The 25,763-nt window shown below is 37.8% G+C and overlaps 3 protein-coding genes and 1 long non-coding RNA gene across 4 annotated transcripts in view; 2 read left to right on the top strand and 2 right to left on the bottom strand.

Annotated features, from left to right (window-relative positions):
• LOC139147984 (probable ATP-dependent RNA helicase DDX27) overlaps nucleotides 1-4,205 on the top strand; it is a 36,085-nt gene extending 31,880 nt beyond the window's left edge. The window contains 1 exon segment of the mRNA XM_070719240.1: nucleotides 4,085-4,205. The gene's annotated coding sequence lies outside the window, so the exon portion shown is untranslated.
• LOC139148009 (uncharacterized) overlaps nucleotides 1-25,763 on the bottom strand; it is a 497,920-nt gene that overhangs the window by 448,801 nt on the left and 23,356 nt on the right. The window contains exons 8-10 of the mRNA XM_070719264.1: nucleotides 25,315-25,533; nucleotides 21,905-22,135; nucleotides 21,433-21,667 (exon numbers count right to left, since the gene is read on the bottom strand). Coding sequence (XP_070575365.1) covers nucleotides 21,603-21,667; nucleotides 21,905-22,135; nucleotides 25,315-25,533 — 515 coding nt within the window. The 3' untranslated portion in view covers nucleotides 21,433-21,602. The remainder of the gene's footprint in view (nucleotides 1-21,432; nucleotides 21,668-21,904; nucleotides 22,136-25,314; nucleotides 25,534-25,763) is intronic.
• Nucleotides 39-1,265, bottom strand: LOC139146931 (uncharacterized). Its single transcript, XM_070717793.1, has 3 exons — nucleotides 1,149-1,265; nucleotides 631-753; nucleotides 39-443 (listed from the first exon to the last, which is right to left on the bottom strand). Exons 1-3 carry the CDS (start codon nucleotides 1,260-1,262, stop codon nucleotides 39-41), a joined length of 642 nt encoding a protein of 213 aa, XP_070573894.1. The 5' UTR covers nucleotides 1,263-1,265.
• On the top strand, nucleotides 11,535-13,552 carry LOC139147986 (uncharacterized). The gene is made up of 2 exons (XR_011555846.1): nucleotides 11,535-11,635; nucleotides 13,342-13,552. It is a non-coding gene; the product is annotated as an uncharacterized lncRNA (long non-coding RNA).

Here is a 25,763-nt window from a genome sequence, read left to right as displayed (position 1 = left end):
TAGAGTGTCTATGATTGACATAGAGACGTCACTGCTAACTATTGTTGGCCCACTGTCATTATTTCCATGAGAGGCACGTTTTGATGATCATGAGAATGACAGAGCGCGACTTCGACCGGTTCAATTTCAATGATAGACTGTGTGTTGATGTTGCGATCGGATGAAGGTTCATCATTTGTATCTGTTACGTTAGTAAGCTTATGGTTGGTATGCTCTGACACAGACACATTTGAAGTAACTGTTTCTGATTGCAGAGACTGTCTTTTTCTTGAAGTTGATGGACGTTCTGTCGTTGAAATTGGTGGATTCTTTGTGTATGAATGCTCTTGTTGAATGTCAAGCCGGTAAGGATTTTGGATGCCCCGTGCGACATTGCAATTACACGTACAGAGACTGAAATCTGTTTGCGTACCAACTTGTTTGTACTCCTTTGGCAGATATTTCTGCGTGAAATAAACAAAACACAAAAATGATATAGTATGATACGATATGAGGTATGTGATGATGTTACATGGAGCGAAGTGATGTATGATGTGATATGATATGATATGATATGATATTATATACTACGCCAGGATATTCAACAAAGACATAATAAACAAGCTGATTTAATTATATTTTACGACATACCTCGGTGGCATCGACATAAATCTGAGTATGTAACTGTGGTACTGGCTTTTCTTGGATGGACGAAGACGACCAAGGAATGTTAGTGCGTTCCCGGAAGGCATGTTCGTTTCTTACAACTTCACCCTGGAAGAACAAAAAGAAGTGACTAAAGTTCTGCGTACTGAAAATTAAAATCATATGCTATGTGTCTTACGTGATCGCAGATGTAATAATGTGTCGCCGATGTGACCATTTCAAAAGCTATAGAATTATAAGTTAAAACATTTCATATTTGCGTATCATCTCTGCAGACTAGTCTATTGTTCAAATTGACAATCGGGAATAGTTTTTCACTTTCTTTGTGGTTATACAAATTCGATAGGAATTGTCGTCTGCTGAGGCCACTTAATATACAGTGATGGGGTAACTATAAAATATATAATGGTTCTTTCATAGCGAAACTGTTCATAATATGAATTTGTTAGAGGCATTTTTTCATTTCTTTCTGATAATCAGCATAGAAATCATCGTATACATACCGGTATGACACCATTCTTTGTACCTATTTCATCCACCACATTTTCTGCTAGCACGCCCGTCCTGTTCTGTAGATGTAGTGTAGGCACGGCATTGTTTACCAGCCGAGAGCTCATGTTACGTGCCGTTCCTGAACTATTACCCTGAAACGTAAATTATACTTGGTATCAAATATGAAATCGCGGAACAAAATATTGTCGAATCGTCATTTGACAGATGCCGTCTTGAAAACATAATGTCATAACACTGTATTTCAGCTAGGAGAAAAAATAATTAAATTAAAATTCGAGGTGTGCATGTTTACGAATATTTACGAATATGTCGTCAAATGAGACAGAGTAATAATCTACGAAACTTAGATATTCTTTTAGTGTCATTCTCACTGTAATGAACGTTTACATCGCGATCCCAGTTTCTTCCGACCACAAAAGCTTTTAATTCAGTTGTGCATTCAAGATCCAAATTTAGTTTTATAGAATGACCTTGAATATAAATCTAGTTTACATTTCATTCCTAATTTTATCTATAGTCATGACATCATGCCCAGTGTTTTGCGTAAAGAGCGTTTTTCGAGGCATCGTCTGCACTGATAAAGAGAGCGCGGAAATAGGGCAGTGCATGAAACACAGAGGCAGAAGCAAAGACGGCCATATAGATGAGGGTGACCCTAGCGCATAATTTTGTGACATTTGCTGTTATTCATGGTTATAATACTTCCTCAGAAAAGACAAAATATCGTCGGTTATTCATGTATGGTGACGCGCATGACGTTGAGTGCACGCATCGAAAATAAAAGCCAACGGCGTAGTTGCGGCTCAGTCTCCATGGATACTAGTGAAATTTTATGTTCATGTTTTGATAGCGGCAAAGTTTGAAAGCAGAACTTGAAACAATGTATGAATGATGGAATTATGGAAAATTCCAGTTCTCAATCGTAACGAAACGGACCAAATCGTCTCCAAGGGAGCAAATACGTCAAAGTCTGAGTCGGTGAAACCTGCGGGTGACAAAACGACAGAAGATAGAGAGCAGCCGAGCACATCACATGCTAACAAATGTCATGATGTCGATGGTTGTACGTGTGCTGCATGCGACATAGACGACGCAACGAAACTAGGTGACGATCGTGATGTGGGAAGCACTTCCTAGGAAGGCAAAATCAACATCAAATGTAACTGCCCCCGAAAATGCCAAGTCGGCCCCTAATTTTGATGAATAGGGCACAAAGTGCACCTTTCAATGAACATGCAGAGAAAACACTGGACATATTCATAAATTGCCGAAACAGTGTTAGCGCTATTAGAAATGGGGAGACTAGACATCGGCCACCTTGAAACAATTTGCCGGAACTGTTATTGTTCAGGAAAATGTCGAACCGTCAGTTACGGATTTTAGGCAATACAGCCCTACGAAATGGTTTTGATAAAACATGGGCCGGAAACATATTGGAACCTGATCTTCACGTCGTCAGATTACTTGTTCTGCGAATTTTACAGGTTTTCAAACTAAATCTCAGAAGATGAAAACCTCTTTTTGCATTGTATTTTTTTCGCTATGGCCTGTTGTACGACTCGTTGCCGTTTTCTAATAACAGTGATCAAGCTATTCAAAGCGCACCGGAAACAAACCATACATCGAGCGACTTGAATGATGTTAAATTGTCCTAAATTCTGAGTCGAATGTCGTGCGGTTTTCACATTTTTGTCACATTCAAAGCAAGAAAACCTATTGCTAACCGTAATAGGATTCAATGGCATCATCAGGCAGGGATAGAGAAGCAAAACAAAAAGTAACACCTTCATTTCTAACTAGGCTACTTACTCTGTACTCGACGTCCTCAGTCCTTATTTTGCGGAGCATGGACGTAAACCACTGTGCTCTGTACCGACAAAGGACAATCTTTCGATACAAATAATACTAATGCATCATCAGAAAAAATGTACGTACCTGCAAATTTTGAACCTTGAAAAATTTTCTTTCGAAGTGTTTTGAACACAATCGAATGTATTTAGGACTCTGGACGTCTTCTCTCCCTATATTCCTGAACCAGATTTTCCGTCTCTCACTGTCTTGGGGGAATCGGTGAAACGTAACATTGTTCTGTTTAGTGTTGCTTTTGCACTCAGGCACAAAACAATAGCCCATGACAACAGTTTAAAACTGTGAACTACAAATTGTCAAGGCCAAATGTTACAAAAAGGTGAAGAACTTCACACAGACAAACATTCATCGACCATCACTCATTACAATTGTTTAGCATTGTTTATTCAACAGATACGTACATACAATTGTTATGCAAATACCACAGCCAAGCGTAACGTTGGTGAATGGACAATGCGGGCCTATACCCATCGGAAGATGGTCCCTTCCATATCACGTGATGCAAGCGCCAAGCTTGGCGCTTTTTTCCCATGATTCAAATTACATGGAGTTGGTGAAGCCCTAAAATGCAACTTTTTATCGGTTTTTGTAAAAAATCGAGCGAGTTATAAATGGCGAAAATAGCTTTTCCGGGGTAAGTGACCACAAAGCTAGCACATATGTAAAAATCATCCTTGGTGAACTTCCCCTTTAAGAGTATTTTCCTTCTGTCCATGACAGACGGGTTATAGTTTTAGTTTCAAAAAATATAATTACTGGTACAAGTAATCAGAGATATCAGTGTCCTCCTCAGAGCAATTATAGAGCAATGCCAATGGCCGCCACTGTTTAATTTTTGGTAAACAATAGAAATCATTATCACAACAATTGTTATGCAAATTAGCCACTACTCTACCACATAATCATGGGGAGAACACTGGATATCATATAACTATTAGATGCTTCACAAATCTCTATGCCATTTTTCTGATGTTGATTTATTAATAATTAATATCAGAAGGGATGGTTTTGTATTTGTGTGGTGTGAAGGATGTTTGATTCGCTTTCCTGTCCTTAGGCCGAAGAGAGAATAGAGTTTGAAATCCGGAAATCACAGGAGTATTCAATCAGGTCAGCTAAGAGAGCCACAACCAAAGAAGATAAGAGTGTTTGATGATGATCCTCCTCCAAAATCTAGTAAGTGTGAATTTTATCGCTAATTCTTTAGATATCCTACCTTTTCACGCTACACTTCTTTGAGATATACTATCCCCATGAATTGGCATGCTTTTGCAACTACAGCTAACAGATACTTGCACAGTTTCAGGAATGTACATGGGGCCCTCATAGGTTAGTGACATCATCAGTTCTGTGTGGGCTGGTAGGTTAGTGACATCATCAGTTCTGTGGGGGCTCGTAGGTTAGTGACATCATCAGTTCTGTGTGGGTCGATTGTGATGTTTCCAGCCATCTCACAAATGTTTCTCTGATCACTGACATGGCTGAAGTTGGAGACATTTGAAAGATCTAATATACATGCCCATGGAAATTTTCTTTTGCCAAATTGTTTTCTCTTTGGCGACAGAAATTGCAGATTTGGTATTTTTTGAGAACTGCCATGGGAAATGGAGAGTTTAAAGGCTATTTAGGGATTAATATAATTTAAAGAGGGTTTTAATCAGTTTCATCGAATTTTGAACCAAAACTTGCACTTTTACCCCAATTTTCCACTTTCATTCGATCAAACATTTAGACTCTACTAATAGCTGCATTTCTTACGTCTAAGTGCATGTGTCTAGTGAGAGAAGTGTAACACATTGAGTTGTTGGCATCAAATTTCTTCGCCTGCATGATGGGACTGAGTAGAAATATCTGTGCCACTCTAATGGTTAAAGCAACATTAGCTGCAAATTTTATTCATTATTTTCACGATTTAATTTTCAAATGAAAGTTTGTTCATGGAAATGTGGTAACTGAAGGACGTGTAAGAAGTGTCACTGCTCGCTGATTTTGACCATGCCTACATCTTTTAACAGGTTAAATAATAAACGGGTGCCGCACTCGTAAAATTGCGCCCCAAGGAAAGTACAAAAGTGCAGTATTTCGAGCACATACACATCGTGATCATCAAAGAAACAAGCATGATGCCATTTGCTTGAATGCACCACACGGGATGGCCGACTTTCCCTCTCACGTGATTAGGTTTTGAAAATAGCAGGAAATCTAAAATGTTGAAACTCTTGAATATACATGCCACTTTCGACACTCATAAAACTGTTATACACTTCAGTCTTCAATGTATCTAATTCAAAGAAAACTCTTTGTAAACTTTGGATATTATGAGATCGGTTTATTACACATTCTCAGCTATTGTGGCTTTAAATAACCAATTAGGCAGGACAGTCTCAGTTTTTTCGCGTTGGTTTTGTTCATTTTTTGACTTTCTCTCCAACACATGGTTGAGAAAGGCTGTTGTTCAATCAGCATCACACCATTCATCAGAGTCAAGCATCATCTGTTTTGTAGTGCTGGAAGATGTTTCTATTTTTTTTCTTTGTTATATCACAGAAAGGTATTAAGTGCAACATTCACATGCACTGACATTTCAGATAAGATACATACAAATTTTCTGTATTAAGCACAGGGAACAGATGAAAGGACACCTGGGGTGGGGAGGAGGTTTTTTTGGCAACGGTTTACCTTATTTGATTTTATTAATTTTGACTGTGATATTTCAAATAAAGAGTTCAGCTCCACACCGTCTGACTGCTTTATATATTACCGACAAGTCCTTATCTCCTCTCCAACTTGTGTATACACCACTGTAATTGCTCCGAAAACATTGCCAACTTGCTAATCCGCTGTCCGTATCAGCGGATTAAGTGATTGAGTCAACACCACAGCCGTCACACACGTAGTAAAATAAGGAAAGGGTTGAAAATCACAGACACAGTATCACAAGAAAACGCAAATCTGAGCAGATGTAGAAGTCAATCGAAATTTAACGACTATCAAAAGCATCGCTATACCGATGAACTGTTACATGCCAAAGTAACGGCCGTCTAAAATGTCCATCTTGAGCCAGAAAACCAACCTACATTTTTGAATCGGTCATGGTCCGATGTCGTCCGTAAGAGCTGAAGTCGGAAGTAGAACCTTTCGACCTCAAACCTGTTTATTTCCAATCCAGAAGTAAACATATTTCCCATGATGCGTTTGATGTTACATAATGTCAAAGTTAGTACATCATACTCAAAATGAGCAAAAGTTTTATAAGATCACGCTACACGACAGCATGTATGATAATTCCTAATATTAACCCCAGTTATTACCAGGATTACGAATTTGCTGACATTTTCTTGCCCGTTCTCGTTTTAAAATATTAGTGTGTTTTTCACTTCCGCGTCCATGTGTAGCGTAAGTTATAGTATTTTCCCCAAAGACGGACAGCCCTCGCTTCACTTTCCGAGGAACAAGATGGATAAATCATCAATTCATTTATTCATTTTTAGCTCCCATAGCCATATGTATATATGGCAATGGAAGCTATTCTTATAGGCTAGGAAAATGTCTGTATGTATGTATGTCTGTATGTCTGTATGTCTGTGTGTCTGTATGTCTGTATGTCTGTATGTCTGTCCGTCAACATCAAAAACTCCAAAACCGCTGTACATTTCATCTTGATATTTGGTGTGTACATGGATGATGGGCTGTAGATGAGATTTTGTTCAAATGAAGTTGTCATTGCCAAAAATATGCAAATTAAGTGAAAAAATGTAAAAACAGTCAAATTGAAAAAACTCAATAACCACTGAGCAGATTACATGAAAAATTAGCATGTAAGTACTTTGGGCTGACATGAAATGATTGTGCGCATCTTGGGTCAGTATCTTGGACTTGCTATTTTTCATGAATTTTTTTGTAATTTCTCCCATTTTTGGTCAAAAAATCTCCTGCTCTGAAACCACAAGTCAGTCCGATTGATTTGAAACTTGGTATGGAAGTGCATAGGAGTGACCTTTCCCAAATTTGGGCAAATCGTGGTGAAATTTGCATATTTTTAGTTTACACGTCCATAGACTCCCATGTATAAGGCAGATCTCCATAGACTCCCATGTATAAGGCCACAAAAATAAAATTTAGTTTCTCATCGTATTCATATTGCAAAAAGGATGCAGTGACACAATTTTTAGTCCCCACGGATGAAGTCCAGTGAGCTTATAGATTGGGTCATGTCCGTCTGTTCGTCCATCCGTGAGTCCATCCGTTCACGCAGATATCTCGGATATTTTGACAAAATGTCATGTGACCTTGATGACCTTTGATCTCAAATATACATATTTGTCCATAACTCAGTAACCACAAGTGCTACAGCCTTCATGTATGGTATGATGGGACACCTTATGACGCCACATATTGTACCTCATTAATTATGCACATATCTAATTTTGAGCGAGCCAATAGAGCTAGAGGTCTGATTTTTGGTATATAGGGATAACTTAGCAAAACAATTTTTTGACAAAATGTCACGTGACCTCGGTGACCTTTGACATCAAATATACATATTTGTCCATAACTCAGTAACCACAAGTGCTACAGCCTTCATGTATGGTATGATGGGACAGCTTATGACGCCACATATTGTACCTCATTAATTATGCACATATCTAATTTTGAGCGAGCCAATAGAGCTAGAGGTCTGATTTTTGGTATATAGGGATAACTTAGCAAAACAATTTTTTTGACAAAATGTCACGTGACCTCGGTGACCTTTGACCTCAAATATACATATTTGTCCATAACTCGGTAACCACAAGTGCTACACCCTTCATGTTTGGTATGATTGGACACCTTATGACGCCACATACTGTACCTCAATAATTATGCGCATATCTCATTCTGAGCGAGCCAATAGAGCTGGATGTCTGATTTTTGGTATATAGGGATAACTATAGGAGAGAAATTTTTTGACCAAATGTCATGTGACCTCGATGACCTTTTACCTAAAATATATGTTTATGTCAATAAATAAGTAACCACAAGTGCTATGTCCTTTGTATTTAGTAGGATGGGAGACCTTATGACAACACACGCTTTACCTCATTAATTATGTACACATCTAATTCTGGGCAAGCGAATAGAGCTAGAGATCTGATTTTTTGGCATATAGGGATTAATTAGCAATATAATTTTTTTTTTTCAAAATGTCATGTGACCTCGATGACCTTTGACCTTGATTATACATATATATGCATATCTCAGTAACCACAAGTTCTATACCCTCCAATTTTGATAGGATATTAGACCTTAAGATGTCACATCTTGTACCTCATTTATAATGCACATATGTATTTCTTGGCTGGCCAATACTGCTAGAGGTCTGATCTTTTTTCCCGATTTAGAACCATAACTTAGACATGCCTCATGTGTTTCAAATTGGGAACAACGACATAGACCTATGTGCCCATAGATCTCAACATATACACTCCAGTGATACTTCTTAATGACCACATTTTCCTGCCCCATCAAGACTAATACTCCTATTACAAGTGGGGACTATGTCATTGTAAATGACTTGTTGAGTTAATGGTTGTATCACAGTATTCGATATATCTAATTCTGTATTTTTTCCATTTTATATTCTGAATAATTACATTAAACATATTTCACTGTCTCCAGTACATTTCATTTAAGTATTTTCACTTCATGCACTTTATCCCTTTCACACATGTTCAAATATCTGACCAGAGAACAAACACTAAATAGTCCAGGATGGGAGCTACAGTGTCATTGACGCTATTTTTTGTTTGTGTGCTGGTACTGCAAGCACGCCTTTTCAATAAAAACGATTTCATGGGATTTGATACATTGTCTGTGTATTCTGTCTGTAAAAACGTCAGCGGCTGCTTTAGGTTGTTGCCACGGCACAACAGAGAGTCCAAGCTGACTTTTATATATTTTCGCTGTATTATTATGCACTTTCCACCAGTATCATTCCTCAAACACGCACTCAACGACGACAGCACATAATCTGAATGAACTGAAAGGATGGACTTAGCTTTTTAAAGTTCTAGGGTAAGAAAATGTAGTCAGGAACTTAACCTACGTCATCAAACATTTTGTAACGTTGCCGTTCTCCTTCAGGCCTCCCAGATCATGTATTTTAATTTTTTTCTGAGCTGTCTCTCCACATGGCTGTTGTTAGTGACTTTTTAACTTTTCTACATTTTCTCTCCTGATCGGTCGGACGGTAGCCTAGTTGATTTCATCACAGACAAGGAGCTTCAATTTCCCTCCACGAGAATAGTTTAAGCGTCCACGGTCGTAGATTTCAGGTTTCCGATTTTCCCCCATGTTTTCTCTCCAAAATGATCGCACCAGGTCGTGGCTGTAAAGTGTTGAATTTTCACGACATTTTCTCAACGACCGTGACTTTCAGGTATTCGACTTCATTTCTGTCCACGACCGGTTGAGGTAGTGGCCGTAAAGTGTTAAATTTTTCCCGACATTTTCTCAACGATCGGTCATGAGGTTATGGCTTTCAAGCTTTGAATTTTTTCCCCGGTAATTTTTTTCAACGACCGGTCGTGGCTATAAAGTGTTGAATTTTTCTCAATGATCGGTCATGAGGTTATGGCTTTCAGGTTTTTACTTTTTTTCCCCGGTAATTTTTCTCCATGACCGATCGTGAGGTCGTGGCTGTAAGTATAAAGTGTGGAATTTTTGCCAACATTTTTCTACACGACCGGTCGCGAGGTTGTTGCTTTCAGTAATTTCTCTCAATGGCCGTCACTAGGGAGCTCCTTTACCCTTTATTTATGAATAATAAGTTGTGTACCTTCCTATTTATTTACGAATTCATGAATATTTTAAGCGTCCACTAGTTTTACAGACGACATCGTGACACTGTGTCTGTGATTTTCAACCCTTTCCTTATTTTAATGCGTGTGGGACGGCTGTGGTGTTGACTTAATCACTTAATCCGCTGATACGGACAGCGGATTAGCAAGTTGGCAATGTTTTCGGAGCAATTACAGTGGTGTATACACAAGTTGGAGAGGAGATAAGGACTTATAAAGCTGTCAGACGGTGTGGAGTTGAACTCTTTATTTGAAATAATCACAGTCAAAATTAATAAAATTACTTGTAGCGATAAAGAAAACAGTCAGACGGTTTGGAGTTGAACTCATTATTTGAAATATCACAGTCAAAATTAATAAAATCAAATAAGGTAAACCGTTGCACAAAAAAAACCCTCTCTCCCCACCTCATGGGACTGATTTCTTTCCCCTATGGTATTAAGTCGTTTTTTGTAGTTACATGTGGCATATGTTTTGTGTCAAAACTTACAAATTTGTTTTAGTTTTTATTCAGGCACTATAATTTGCCTAACAGTCATCATTTGCATCTCATTTGCATCTCATTTGCATTTCAGCAATTTGTCTTGTATGTGCTACCACTTCATTCCCATTTGACATTACTAATGCCTTTGAATGCATAAATTATGCTTAGCTGCTTCATTTCATGTGAGGTTACACCTTTGAAATACTGTATGATATCCTTAGACATCAACCAACCAGAGAAATCTGATGAAAATTAGGACTGACAAAAAATTGTCGGACAATTTTGTTCTCATATAACCACAGGGGCTCATAAGTGCCTATTTAAGTCAATATTACAGCGTTTTTCTTTCTTTTTCAATGTTACAAATAAAGCTGAAGAGCACAACATTTGTGTAGCTTGTATTGGCATGTATAGTGCGCCCTCAATGGGGAATGTGATCATATGTAAATACGACCTTTAGTTCCGTGACCTCTAGCCAATTCCTCTGGCCATGCCTTCTGGCCACGTGTACAGACGTCGCTGTGTTTACTGTACTATATGGGAAATTAGTACAGTAAGCATAGCGAGGGCAGGGCATAGTAGGCATGGCTAGAGCCTAGAGGTCACGGAACTAAAGGTCACATTTACGAGGACGCACTATACATGCCAATACACGCTACACAAAAGACAGCTACACAAGTGTTGTGCTCTTCAGCTGGATTATTTGTAACATTGAAAAAGAAAGAAAAACGCTGTAATATTGACTTAAATAGGCACTTATGAGGCCCTGTGATATAACCAGAGAATTCAATACGCAAATTCCTTGACCCAGAAACTTATTTGAGATGAATCTCTGTACATTTAATAATTGGAATAGATACTTAAAAAAAAGCATAACAAAATTAATTTGCACTTCTGAAGAATCTCATGGAGCACTATAAGTCGTGCAAGAGACAACAGAAATCACAAAACTTAAGATTTTATGTAATTTCAAATCTGTTTTTTCTACACACTTCCCAATTTAAAGAGATCAGCACATTCACCCAGGGTATCCCATTTTCTTCCTAACGTTTTTTATATGCATTGAACAGTGGTCAACATTATGTTTCACTTCCTGCTTGGTTCAGTCTTTTTGTGGATTTCATGAAGACTGTGCTATAATGCTCATGCCATTCTCCACTGCTGTATCTCTTGATACTCTGTAGATGGGAAAGAAGAAACCAAAAGGCAGCAGAACGGCACAATCTTCCTTTGAAAAAGAACTCACCAACACAAGTACCAAGGCAGTTAAGCAGCTTAGATACAGGTATTAGAGACAATTATTTCTTGTCTTAAGGAAGAAACTAACCTGACTTCGAACTCAACACAAGTTTTGTAAGTTGCAACAAGTTCAACAATTCGTGTCCTTGTGTTCATACAGAAAGACTGTTCACACAAGCAGGAGTTGAGTGTATGTGCTTATTAACGTATGAATATGCCATGTGGGATCAAAGCAATAACAGTAACAATACATGAATGTATTTGAAGTGTGAAAAGATAAAGTTGCAGTCTTTTCAGTCTCTGCCGATAAATCTATATTTGGTTTTGGACTGTCATTGACAATGACTTGTTCAATTTAATTTGGCGTGTATTTAATGACCCAGTGTGATGTTTTGACATGAAGAATATGATAGTTGTTGGACAGTAAGATGTTACCTGTAGACGGATTATTGATATAGTACATGAAGGTACTACAGTTTATGCGTGACAACTCTGTTCAGGGGATGAGGAGATAATTCACACAAGAAAAAGTCACTGTGTATTCCGCCGCAACATTTACAGCACCATTAAGCATATACATATTACCGTTAAAAGAAAGTGCTCTTATGCCGCCTTGGGCACTTGTATTTTGTTTTATTCTAGAGGTGGTGCATTCTTCTTGTGCACCAGAGAGGTGGTGAAATTTTTATCATGTGTCATACATGTCCTAAACCATTCCTCCAAATTTCACCAGTCCTGTACTCTCATTGTTTGGAAGGTGTGAAAGAGTGAAAATCATCATGATTTACATTTTCCAGGAGACTTTCTTTCCTCATTTATCTCTCTCTTGGAAAGGACAAAATCATTCTATTACACACTAATACATAAAATCAGGTAGTATGTGCATCAAAAGGGAACGACTTAAATGTTTGTCCAAACTGTCTGCAATAAAACTTTCAATCATACACTACTGAGTCTTACCAAAGCTGGTATAAAAATCGGGGTCCCCATGCGGTACAAGAGAAACATATTATGTGACATTTACCCATTAGTGAAATTCAAAGTGGGCACCATCCCTGTGTTAACTCTATGTGGGGGAAAATAAAAAATTCTCACTCCGAGAGCTTTAAAATTAGCCCCCACAAGTGGTAGATAGGAAAAGAGTTGAAAAAATTTGAGAGTCCAAATATCTGCCCCCGAGGCACATTCTATCCCTAGGGTTCAGTGGGAATGTAATGCCTGCTCAGTAGGATTTTCAGCAGAATTCCTTGTTTCGTGAAATACTGTTGTGCAGCAGTTGTGCCAAACCTCAAGGAAAGTATGACACAGCTAAAATTTCAGAGAAATCTGTCCAGTTCAAAGACACTGGTGTAACTATTTTCATGGATAACAAGGATGTACACAGTTATAGGTTTGTTACTGAATAAAGCTGCTTGCTCATGACATTGAACACTGCTGCGAAAAATGCAGACAAGTTCTTTGCTAGCGTACAGTCTATTGTAATATTGGCAGTCACCTACTAAGTTGCGTCTTCATTGTTCTTGCGTGCCTGATTTCCAAAAATTTAGTGACAAATTTTTACTTTTGCAATTGCATATTTGATACAGAGGAATACAGAGTTCACACAGCCCCGCCCATTCCTTGAAAAAGCATGTAACACTGTGACATCACAATTTGACCAATTGAAGGGAAGGTAGTAGGTTATCCCAAAATCTGGAATAGCTATGTTACATGTACACTTCCATAAATAGCCCTTCACTTTGCTTTTTTCAGACCATCGTCACACAAGAAAAAGAAAGTTGAGAAGAATCCACAGAAGAAGAGTCAAGGAGGAAAGTTTAAGTCAAAACGGCGATATAAAAGAAGGAAATGAATTCAAAGCAGGCCTTTTAAAGATTTGCCATTTTGTGTCTGTCGATAAAAACTGTGTATCAAATTTACCAGTCTTGAAAATAAAACATGAGATAATCATCAACTTTAACAATTCAGAAGTGTCCTGTTCTAGTTAAAGGAGGTTTTGAAATACTGGCTTTTTAAATGTTGTATGTCCTATTAAATGTTGTATGTACACTCACTCTGGCCTGCCACATCGAACCAAATGTGAACCAAGTGTTATTGATGCTATATTTTACTAAGACTTCACCGGTTGGCAGGAATGACACTCGTAGGTATCATCGGGCCATAGGAACAAGCTTTGTATTCTTAATTTCAACATCTTCTAACAGCAGCAGTCTAGTTCATCTGTTGTAATGATTTCAGTTCTTACAAATCCACAGATCATTCACTCAATATCATTCCCACCCACTTTTGCAGCTTTACAGTATAAAAACTTATGCTCCAATGCATGGTGATGATCCATAGCCCGATGGATGCATTCATTCTTTCAGCACAATAGCAATCTGTTTTCAGGAATGATACGACACAAAACTTCCAATTCATTTCAGCTAATCTTAGATCTTTTGTTACCAATCTTGCAATATTGCAAAGTGTGGCACAATTTAACACGATTTTAAGCTTAACTGAAATTTAAAACGACTTTAATACGACCCTTACGGCTTAACTGAATTTTGAGATGCTTCTCGTTTAGTTTGAAGTACATCTAATATCCAAGAATAAAAATTACATATAATTTTGCCTGGTGTGTGTTACAAAAGAATAAATATATTGTTTGCAGTATCCATAGCAACCTGTGTTAAACAAGTTGAATGATTGATTTACAGCTCAGTGATTGACATTTCAATTTGATTTCATAAATGAGTTGTTGCAATTCAGAACCAAGAAACTGAGAAGACTACAAAGCTGTGGTATGAAATATCAACATATTGTTTGCGAAATACATCGTAGAGGAGTTGTTTTTGTGGATTGGGACGAGACGGAAGTATCTGTAAAGCTTCCGTTATCCTCAACCATTCTTTAAAGACATATCCAATTCACTATAATATCAAATACTTTCTCATCGTCAACAAACTTCGTACAGCCTTCTTTGTTAAAAATATTTGGTTACACGGAAAATGTTCCCAATCACTCTGATATTCTTGCTGATGTAACGCCCAGGTATACATTCTACCTGAATTCTAGTTTTAAATGGTGACACACCACATTTCAGTCATTTGCCAGAGTCATGACCAGTAAGTCTATTATCGATATTTGGTAAAGCCATTAGTCTCTATCATTTGAGATCTTCAATTTTTTTAAACTTTTTGTCAAAATCAATTCTCTGCTCAGAGATACACTCAATTAATTCTCTCTATCGACTGAATTGAAGGCCTGTAGGATATACACCTCTTGTCATTGTAAAAACATTGATAGTCGGGTGAGTATATTCCTCCAATGTCAGTACGGTTTATTCAAAAGGTTATTTATATTTGATTGCAGACACCAATACGAGCCAGTCGTCCACCTTAAAACAGGGATAAAGTCCATGTTACAAGTACGTCAGGCTTGTGAAAGACTACATATATTCGAAACACGACCATACGGAAAATATATCCAAACTAACTTCTGTTTCGTCTGTGACATTCCCTAATAAGAAGGACTCGTTGTATAATCAATAGGAGAAGTCTTCACATATTTGAAGATGGCCTCATAGCACATATTTCAGACCAAAGGTATTATGTTGAATTATAACACCAAAAGTATCCCTCTACCGTTTTGCGTATTATACTGATGCTTGATATCTCTGCAAGAGGAGTATGTCCCGTGTGTGATATTTCATCTTGAGCGCTTAAAGTCAAGATTTTTAATAAATATCCATTCGTTTTGTTTGCATGGTTGGACACAGAATGGACTTTGTTGTAGAGTTTTCTATACAGCTTGTATTGTCATCTTTTGCATTACACTTACTTTGCATACACACTTTGCAACTTCCTTCCGAACAAGATTTGACCTGTGGTGTAAAAAAATTCCCGACACACAAGGTGAATTCTTTGAAATATTTGCCCCTATTTGAGTGCCAATTCATTAACATATTCTTTTGTACTGGTGGCTAGCATGGTAACATGCTCCTTGAAAATGAAAACTCTAAACTTTGCCCATATGTTAGTCGGGAAAACTTTAATATTATCATTTATAATATTCTTTTATGATATTTTTTGTCAGTCCATCATCTCACGGGCGAAAGCCCAGTTACAGGATGAGGTACGCATAACCCCAATGGAGCACTGAGGAGTAAAGTGCCTTGCTCAGGGGCACAACACCGTGCTAGAGTCTTGAGCTCAACAAAGCCAAATCCTGCAACTTTCTGGATTGTAGAAGCAGAGTACATTAATTTACTGAATTTTGAAGTGATTGCTGTTTTCTATGTTGACTCTATGGGGAAATTAAAGATTTGATTTCCACGAAAACAGATCATCAAAACTCAATTTTGCCTGCAGGTTTCAAAATCAAGGAACGCATCTTCTGGGTTTTGATACTTGTAGTGAGTTCGAAAATGTCCCAAAACTGCCTTTGTCGTAAACTGCATTCCAAACATATTCAACAGCTTGCTTATCTGGTAAACTTATGAACTGAATTTCATTCATTGCAAAAAATAAAGCAGTTCCGACAGAATATAGTTCACCACAGTGCATGTAAAGGTACGGTGATTTCACGTTCTGTATCAAAGCTTTTTGCGCGTAGCAATACGCAAGAGTTCTCGCTGACATGACCCACTAGTACTAGCTACTAAAACTGATGCCACTCACGTCCCATGTCAAGGGTTATGTCGATTTTTTTATTTTGTCGGTTGACAGACTTTTAAGTCAGATCATTTCCCTGCAATGTCTGTTTATTGTTTGCCTAAGCTTGTTGTCTTGGCGACCACATCACACGTGCTAATAAATTGTACAGAGTATTTTTTATTGCTTTAGAACTTTATTTGAATTACAGAGAGCCCACGATAATAATGAATATTAATTTCAGGTTATTTCAAAGGCATGCAATTAAACAAGGAGTAATGTTCACTAAAGGTGACCACTGGAGGGGAAAAATCCTCATCTTCGTCTTTTCTTTCTCACTCGAACAGAACCCTATACGAAGAAAATATAAATACCATAAGACGGTCGATGGCCGCTTGTGTCATTTTTGCCTTTTACGCGACTGTCAATGCCATTCGAACGATTCGCTTAGTCTGGGCACAAGCATATATCCACCATAGGTAGCAGTCTACATGTCCATCCCCAAGGGCAGGGATGGGGATAGAGGTTTGACCATTGGTTAAAATAATAGGGTCTCTTGTCAACTTTTAACGTTTGGGGCAAAGAACTTAAAGAAATGTAAAGGCAAAGACTCGAGTACAGCTTAACTCTGACTCAGCTGCTACATAATATTAGACAATTGCCTGTATATAAAGCCTATCTGACAACATACTCCCCCGTGTGTGTTTTATCATGGGACAATCAATATACAGTCCTTTCATCAGTGTCACTACTGTGGCGAATTTGGGAACAAGTTTTCAAAGCAATTACACAAGTGCTATCATATTTCGATCAATTTCATCGTTCGTTCTCAGCTGGCTTTCAATGCAACACCCCCTAGACGTTTCTGAAATAGAGTGACATTGTCAGAATGATCTATTATATCAAATATTTCATAGTTTCTTTATGTTACTGAACATATATTATATACTATTGCCCGAATACATGGGTTTAGGTGCCTGAGAGCAGGTGACAATATGCCCGACGCCGGGAGGGCAAATTGTCTCCTACTGAGAGGGCACAGAAACCCATGTATTCAGGCAATAATATTTTTATTACATGCCTCTTCACAATGCTATATAACATTTAGTTACATGCAGGGTATTGTCAAACAATTGTACCATTAGCGACCAGCATCAAACAAATTTTCACGAAAGTCCAAATAGCAGTGCGCGCATGGATATTTTACATCTAGCGTTAATTGTCTACTTTGACGTCGAAAACATCGAAAGGCTTCACTGGCCCGGGTAACCATGGAAACCGGTCAGTACATCGTTCACCGGCCCGCTAACATCCCGGATGTTCCTATTCAAATCAATGCACTGATTTGCAGTCACCTCGAGGCATGTAATAAGAAAAAATGAAATCAGGATTTTTCTGAAACTTTGTACAGATGTCAAGCTGAGGTAGATATGTTAAATGTCAGATAAACAATCCGGTTTTCGTACGTTCCACTCTTGTCAAACAGCTTTGACTAACATTACCAACTCATGGTACCAGGCAATCGATAGTGGAAATCTAATAGGTGTTTTACTCGTTGATTTTAGAAAAGCCTTTGACCTAGTTCATCATGGTACTTTACTTAAGAAACTCAGACTTTATGGTTGTTCAGAGCAGACAATGGGCTTTTCCACTTCATACCTCGCAAACAGAACTCAGTTGGTGTCCTTTAATGGAACCCTGAGTGATTCTCTTCCTGTCAGTACAGGTGTACCGCAGGGATCTATTTTAGGGCCCTTGTTGTTCCTACTTTTTACAAATGACCTCCCTCTAGCTTCTGAAAATTCTGATATGTATATGTATGCTGATGACACAGCAGCTCAGGTGATCAGTCCCAAAATTAACGAAATTGAAACCAAGCTGAGCAGAGATATGAATCTGATCACACGCTGGTGCGATCAAAATAGCATGTGTGTTAATTCACAGAAAACTAAGGTTATTGTCATTGGTACAACGCAGAAAAAAGCCAGAACGAAAAATCACATCAATGTTATGTGTGGCAATGATCAGCTCGATTGTGTAACCCATGAAAAATTGTTGGGTGTAACCATTGACGACACCCTAAATTGGGAAAAGCAAGTAAATTCAGTTTGTAGTAAGGTGCCTTTAAATTGCTGCATCTGAAACGTATTCGTCCCTTTTTAACTCAGAGAGCTAAGATGATATTTTACAATTGTTTTATTTTACCCCATTTTGACTATTGTTCTAACATATGGGGTCATTGTTCCAACAAACTTTTACTTCGTGTTGAAAGACTACAGAAAGCTGTAGCCAGAGTACTTTTAGACTCAGATTTTAGCACTCCTAGTCGTAATTTATTCGACGTTTTTAAAACTGGTTACCATTTAGAGAAAGGATTGTTTTTAATGAATCAGTCTTGATGTACAAAGTCCAAAATAATTTGGCTCCTAATTATTTGAATGTTTTTAGAAGTGTCCAGAACGTCCACAGTCGTAGTACAAGATCTGTAGACAGAAATGAATTATATATTCCAAGACACAGAACTCAAATTTTTAAGAGGAGTTTTACGTATAGCGGTGTCAAAATATGGAATAGTTTACCAGCAGATGTCAAATTTTGCTCTACTCTTCACTCTTTTAAAACGAAATGTAAGTCTCATCTTTTGGGCAAAATGTAATTTTTAAGCCATTTCTGGCGTTTTTTATATTTTGTCGTCTGTTTCTTGCTGTCTTATGTTTTGTTTTTCTCTGTTCTGTTTTTAGCTACTATAGACTATAGTCTATAGAAGCTATTGGGATGGGTATCCGTCCGGCGTCCGTCGTCAGTCTGTATGTATGTATGTATGTATGTATGTATGTATGTATGTATGTATGTATGTCCGTTTGTGAGGCGTCCGTCCACTCAAATATCTTGAGAACCGCAGTACTTACTGATTTGATATTTGTTGTGTAGATGAAAAATACGATTTTGAGAAACTATTTTTTTAATTTTTTGATATTGTTGAAAATAGGCAAATTAATGCCAAAAAAGGTGTTTTGGTAAAAAATCTTCTTCTTCATAACCGCTGGTCAGACAGCTTTGTTATTTGGTATACAGGTCCCTAGGGGTAACCCAACTTAGACTTGTTCAAATTGTGATGAAATATGCAAATCTGTATTTTTAAGGAATTTTTTTGTCATTTTTGGTCAAAATTGACTTACATTGTATGTAATTCTTGTACTGTATAAACCCTATCAATTCACCCAGAAAAATAATTAATATGATTTTAAATAATTGAATTAATTAGGAAATCATCAAAGCCAAAATAATTTTAGTGTAGAATTATCAGAAAGTTCAACTTTTTTGACAGTTCATAGTGAAATGCTTACCATCTTGGAGGATTAAAACATGTAAAGGCAACTTTCCTGAATCCCAACTTTGACATATTCTGAACCGTCATTTATTGTGCCCTGTATGTTATCTAAAAGAAATTGCTCAAAATAGTCAATAGAGATAGAGATAGAGATAGAGAAAGTTCTAATTTCCATTTATGGTTGACTTGGTAAGGATAAAATAAAATTACTTTTTGAGGAAAAAAATAGAGTGGTCAATTAAAAGAGTGGTCAAAGTGATAGGGTTTTTATGGTAAAGCTGGGCTGTATAAAGATTCCTCATGTGCTATTTATAGCAATTATGCAATCTGTGTAAACAGTGCAATGAAAGTGTAACATGATTCCTTATAATGCTTTTGATGACCTTGAACTTCTTAAGTTTCAAACCTTTGTCTCTTCAGTGTGCTTTCTCTGAGTATGTACAGTCTCAACTTATTAAACAGAACTCAATGTTAATCAAAGATATCCACCTTCTTCATCAATACATGTGTCACAAAAGGTTATTCTCTACATAACTCAACAGAGCTCTGTCAACTGTTGAGTTGCTTGTTCTTTCAAAACCGCTGGTCAGACAGCTTTAATATTTAGTTTACTTGTCCGTAGGATGACCTTAGTGAGATAATTTCATACAGTCAGGAAATACTTAATTTTGTATCCATGTCTATAGTAGCTTCAGGGACTTTGGCCCTATGTTTATATTCTTTAATGTACATAATGTATATTTCTTGCATCTCGACACTGTGTGAGAAGAGCCTTCGGCTCAACAGTCTATCGAGTTTAAATAAAGTCTAATAATAATAATAATAATAATAATAATAATAATAATAATAAATAGCAAAATAAAAAAATATGGTCCCCATGCAAATTTTGGAGATCTGGCGCCCTCTATATTGTCCCGCGAAAACATTTAGCTGAAATTGGTTAAAATATTGTATTATTCGATTAACTAGTGTTATCGAATAATAAAACTGAAATAAAGTAAAAACAATTTGACAGATTTTATACAACACAAGTCCCCGTATTGTAATATATTAGTTTTGTGGTCTACTTTTAAAAATATCAGAAACGTTTCCATGAATAGTGCTTTTATAAAAAGAGCAAAGTTTGGCCAAATTTTGATATTTTCATTACAAATGTCATGATCTGAAATCTACGTTTTCTTTAAACTCTCGTAAATTAAGCCCAACAATATATAAATTTCGAATCAAACGAAAAAAATGGGGGTCATCGCACAATTTTTTAAGATATGGGCAATTTTAATACAAAAAATGCTACACTGAAGCGCCCTCTAGCGACAGATCCCTGTTTAGTTTGAGACATTCGAAACTTTTTTAATAGGTATTAAATAAAGTTTAGTTCACTTAAATACTGCAAATATTCCCACATTTGTCAGACTTAAAACGGGCCTGTTACACAGAGTTTGCTATCTTGGTGTGAACTGTTTTGACAAACCAGATTTGAAAGTCGCACGGCAAAGTAATTGTATGCAATATCGCGACAAAAAGACCACTTCCGGAAAGAACGCTCGCGGAAAGAACGTTCGTACGCGTGCGCAGATACGATGCGCAGTACGAATATTCGCGTTACCCGCAAGCTACGTTAAAAGCAACAAGTCTCATTTCGACTACAGTTGCTTTAGAAAGCAGCCGAACTTAAAAAGCCATGAAATTCTTATTGGTTTGTGAACCAAACCGAATAACTAATATATTCCTTAATACTACATAACATGAATGTATTTTCGGCATCAACAAAACTGAGTAATATAATTTGAAAACGCTAGGTACCGTAGGTTAACCGTTTGCACCGATAAAAATTACACTGTATTTACTAGCCAATACCACAAGCAATATCTCACCTACCTTGTCCGTAAACCTTTAACTCGCAAAGGTAAATTGCACGAGGCAGAGATGATACAATCTCCTTTACCAGCGTTATGTATCTTCCTATTACAGGGCCGGCTTTGCACTTCAAAGTAAACTCTCCATTGGGTTCGAAGACGTCATCCTTTATTCTAGCACATACTTCACCTTTACCATACTTCACCTTTACCATTCTGTTCATCACTAACACTGATAACCGTTTCGTGGTATCCACCTTTTAAGAAAATACAGATACACTCTAATCAATTTCTACAAAAGTGCAGGAGTGATTTAGCTTCATTTCTTTACATGTCATCGTTTCTGTGTGTTAAAATGATATTGATCAGCTGACAATATTATTTACATTTTGATATGCGTAGAGAAGTTTGTCAAAATTACAAATTTTCAGCAATGCGTGATGTTTGTGCTGTCTATTTCAGTGATTATTGTGCTGTTCTTAAAGAATACTTACAGCCATAGCCCGATAGTGTCTCTGTGCAATCATTCGGGAAAACTAGTTTTACTCCTTGTACCAGATGGTCTCCTCCCAAATCAATCTGAAATGCAGGTCGAGTCACCACCCCAGGACCTGAATCTGCACATGTGTTTGGTGTACCGTCGACGAGGTAGGGTAGGGTGTTTAGTGTACCTTGTTCTAGCCTAATCCCAGTGACTGGCTTATTCAATGCGACATTGTCTCGGCCTGAAATTGTGGCATGTTGATAATGTTTAGACACAGAGGAGGTCATTGGCACTACTACCCCTCCTCTTCTTTGATTTGAGTTTCTAATCTACACAATCCTTCAAAAGTGGGTATCATGGAGACGTGTGGAGATGTGCCACAAAATGACACGACAAGTATACGGTTATTGAACCAACTGTAATGGAGGATTGCCATGTAGTCAGGTTGCTTTGCTCGTAGAAGATGTGCCCTTGTATGATACTACTGGTGCAAGAAAGCGATAAAACCTCTGGTTTGTGTACACAAGAAATTAGTAATAGTGTGTGTATGCATATTTCAATATACTATTTAGAGAATGTATGTCTTCTGCATACTACAATGGACTATGTAGAGGACATATATCTTCTGAATTCGAACAAAACTTAGCAATACCACTTTAATTTCGTAGGTTAATCACTATCTAACAAGTTACTGCTATATCCTGACTACTAATTTTATCAGAATTCCGACCTTGTTTCGTTGTCCATATAACGGCATAAAAGTAAATAATATTTGAAAACATAAAAATGAAAGTAAATGCCACGACATAAAAGGTTGAATTTGTACAAATGCATCATTGAGTTGGGTATTTCGAATTATATCTTCTTGATATTGAATTGTCTAATATATCATGAGGGAAAATGCCAAGAGGATTTGACCGGTTAAGAAGGGCTTGACTACGCAGTTTCTGCGTAGTGAAGCGTTATTACGTATTCATGGTGACCCCTGGCCAGCTGTCAATATCTTTGGGGGCTTTTGTCTTTTGGCCTGCTTTGCATATGCGTCGTTGGACACGACCTGCAAATCACCCAGGTAGACAATTAAACTATTAATTGACTGTTTACCGACCCAATTAACATTATCCAGCAGTATCAGTCATATTTTAATCGCGTGGCCCGGGTGGGCACAACGTAGGAACGCGTTTATTTCTATGTGTACGTTTCACTTGTGGTGTTGTTTGTACCATCGTGCGTTTGAAGTCCTTGTTTCACCTACAGCATTACCTTCAAGGTGACAGGCTTACTATTAATGTTCAGTATCATTGCACCGAGTTCTGCCCACGGTGAAAACCACCTGTTTTGCCTACTAATTACTGCCCGTAGCTGCCCGTCCTGAATGTAGCCCATCATAGCTACAGTAATCAGTCAATATATAATACCCTGCGCCTTATACTTTTTATATAAACTTGTAAAATCATAGTCCGAGCCGTAAAATTGTTGACTTTCGATCCGATATACAGGTTGATCGTTGAATCGCACCGGCGCATCCATGTTTACTTGCCCCATAAGCTTACTACTCTGCAAAGGGTGGGTAGATGGAATTCCAGGGCCAAAAATGAACACCGGGCGAAACTTTTTGTGAATCCATGTGAAAACATAAATCATTTATCAGTTTTAATGTATAGCCTACTCCTCAATTGTAAGTTTGATCATATTCGAGACCACATTCAAGGGCTATGTAGACTGTCCATATACGCACACACAGGCAACCACCGGTGAATGACGCGGTGAATATCAGCGTCAGCGGCATAACTATCGGGTCGTAAATCGATCGGCGGTTTGGGGGCCCTGGACTATGATTTTATAAGTTTAGGCCTATATCACAAGTAAATGTTGTGGAATATTAAAGTTCCATTAGCTGTATCTTCTGGCGATTTTTCCGTTAGTTTTGATTGAAATGATCACTTGCTCATGTTGAATAGCCTGTCAAATAACAGAGAATCGCATATTATTCGGAAACATTACGTGCCCTACAACTAAATAACATGTGATTTTACAACGGAAATTTCAATTTTTGTCCGGACAGAAAGACAAACTCTGTTGACACGCGGATTGCAACGTAGGCATTCTTCTGCACCTGCGCGAGCCATTTACAGCAATTTCAAAAGAAATATTCATTACTTATGCCTGGTACTTACGTCGTAGTCAATTGTCTGAGCACGTTGCGTAGCCAGATGTCTGGCAATCCACGACGCAATGTTGTTTTGACCAGCCATAAACGTGAACTTGTACATCTCGCGTGATCGCGGCGTCACCATATCTGCGTTCTCCCCAGCACGCCGAGCATGCCAGACGTCAACAAACGAGCTCGGAAGGGCAACACGTTTGAACAAAAATTAGCAGTTTTATGTGGCTATAACATCACTAATCATGTTTGTTTCTTCGTAAAACAAAATTTTGCAACAAATATGAGCCTCCAACATGGAATTTTCCGAGGTAAAAAATGGTCAAAAGTTACAAATAATGGCCCTTTAAGATATCGACCTATTACTGTATTGAAAAGGCCAATTTCGTGACGGGCAGTGCTAGAAGAATGACGGGCAGGGACGGCAGTAATTAGTAGGACCGTTTCTTTGAATATTGTTCGATATTAAGTGACGGTCAAACTTTTGGGTGGTGCGCGTGACCGGCGGCACTGACACAAACTGGGTTAACAAGCAGATAATTAAGGTTTTTGTCCAGTGTTGTTACCATTTGTCCATGGTAGAAAACATTGACGGAAAACCAGAGAAAACGGTCCCGCTCCGAGAACAGCGCCGAGACGGGGACGGTGTCTTTTGGCACGCGTATACGCCAGTCACCTAGGCGACGGTAATCCGCACAACTTATCACCATCGGGAAGGTACTCCTCCCCCTATACCACTGGCGATCCGGCCCTCAAGGCACTACGTCATTCGACCAAGCATTGTTATTGTAATTTCCTGCATAAAATTAACAGCGAGGTCAACCGGTCAAATCGTCTTGGCATTTCCTGGCATGTTTTCGTGATTTTATTCATATGGACCGAATACTTTGTTTTCCTATATATCGTGTATTTACTTCATTCAGTACAGCTTTTGCAGGAAGAAAGAAAACTATTTTAATATTGCTCATCTTGCATTTCTCTCGTACAACCACGTGAAGAAGAGCAACAAGTCTCATTTTGACTACAGTTGCTTTAGAAAGCAACCAAAATAAAAGAGCGATGCAATTCTCATTGGTTTCTGAACCAAACCGAATAACTAATATATTCCTTAATACTACATAACATTAATGTATTTTCGGCATCAATAAAACTGAGTAACATCATTTTAAAACGCTAGGTACCGTAGGTTTACCGTTTGCACCGATAAAAATTACACTGTATTTACTAGCCCATATCACAAACAATATCTTACCTACCTTGTCCGTAAACCTTTAACTCGCAAAGGTAAATTGCACGAGGCAGAGATGATACAATCTCCTTTACCAGCGTTATGTATCTTCCTATTACAGGGCCGGCTTTGCACTTCAAAGTAAACTCTCCATTGGGTTCGAAGACGTCATCCTTTATTCTAGCACATACTTCACCTTTACCATTCTGTTCATCACTAACACTGATAACCGTTTCGTGGTATCCACCTTTAAAGAAAATACAGATACACTCTAATCAATTTCTACAAAAGTGCAGTAGGGATTTAGCTTCATTTCTTTACATGTCATCGTTTCTGTGTGTTAAAATGATATTGATCAGCTGACAATATTATTTACATTTTGATATGCGTAATGAAGTTTGTCAAAATTACAAATCTTCTGCAATGCGTGATGTTTGTGCTGTCTATTTCAGCACAGAGTAATATCATAGACAGAGT

Source organism: Ptychodera flava, chromosome 13 (genome assembly GCF_041260155.1).
Source record: "Ptychodera flava strain L36383 chromosome 13, AS_Pfla_20210202, whole genome shotgun sequence".
NCBI classification, from domain to species: Eukaryota; Metazoa; Hemichordata; class Enteropneusta; family Ptychoderidae; genus Ptychodera; species Ptychodera flava.
The sequence above is the reverse complement of the archived record's forward strand: the minus strand, read 5'-3'. Positions and strand labels throughout refer to the sequence as shown.

Bases quoted from the DNA above. Each gene is read 5' to 3' on its own strand.
- LOC139146931 (XM_070717793.1), bottom strand. From the start codon at position 1,262: ATGAGCTCTCGGCTGGTAAACAATGCCGTGCCTACACTACATCTACAG. The intron at 754-1,148 runs GTATGTATACGA...TTGTTCTTCCAG, and splicing joins CAAAGAATGGTGTCATACCG to GGTGAAGTTGTAAGAAACGA. The intron at 444-630 runs GTATGTCGTAAA...TATTTCACGCAG, and splicing joins TTTATGTCGATGCCACCGAG to AAATATCTGCCAAAGGAGTA.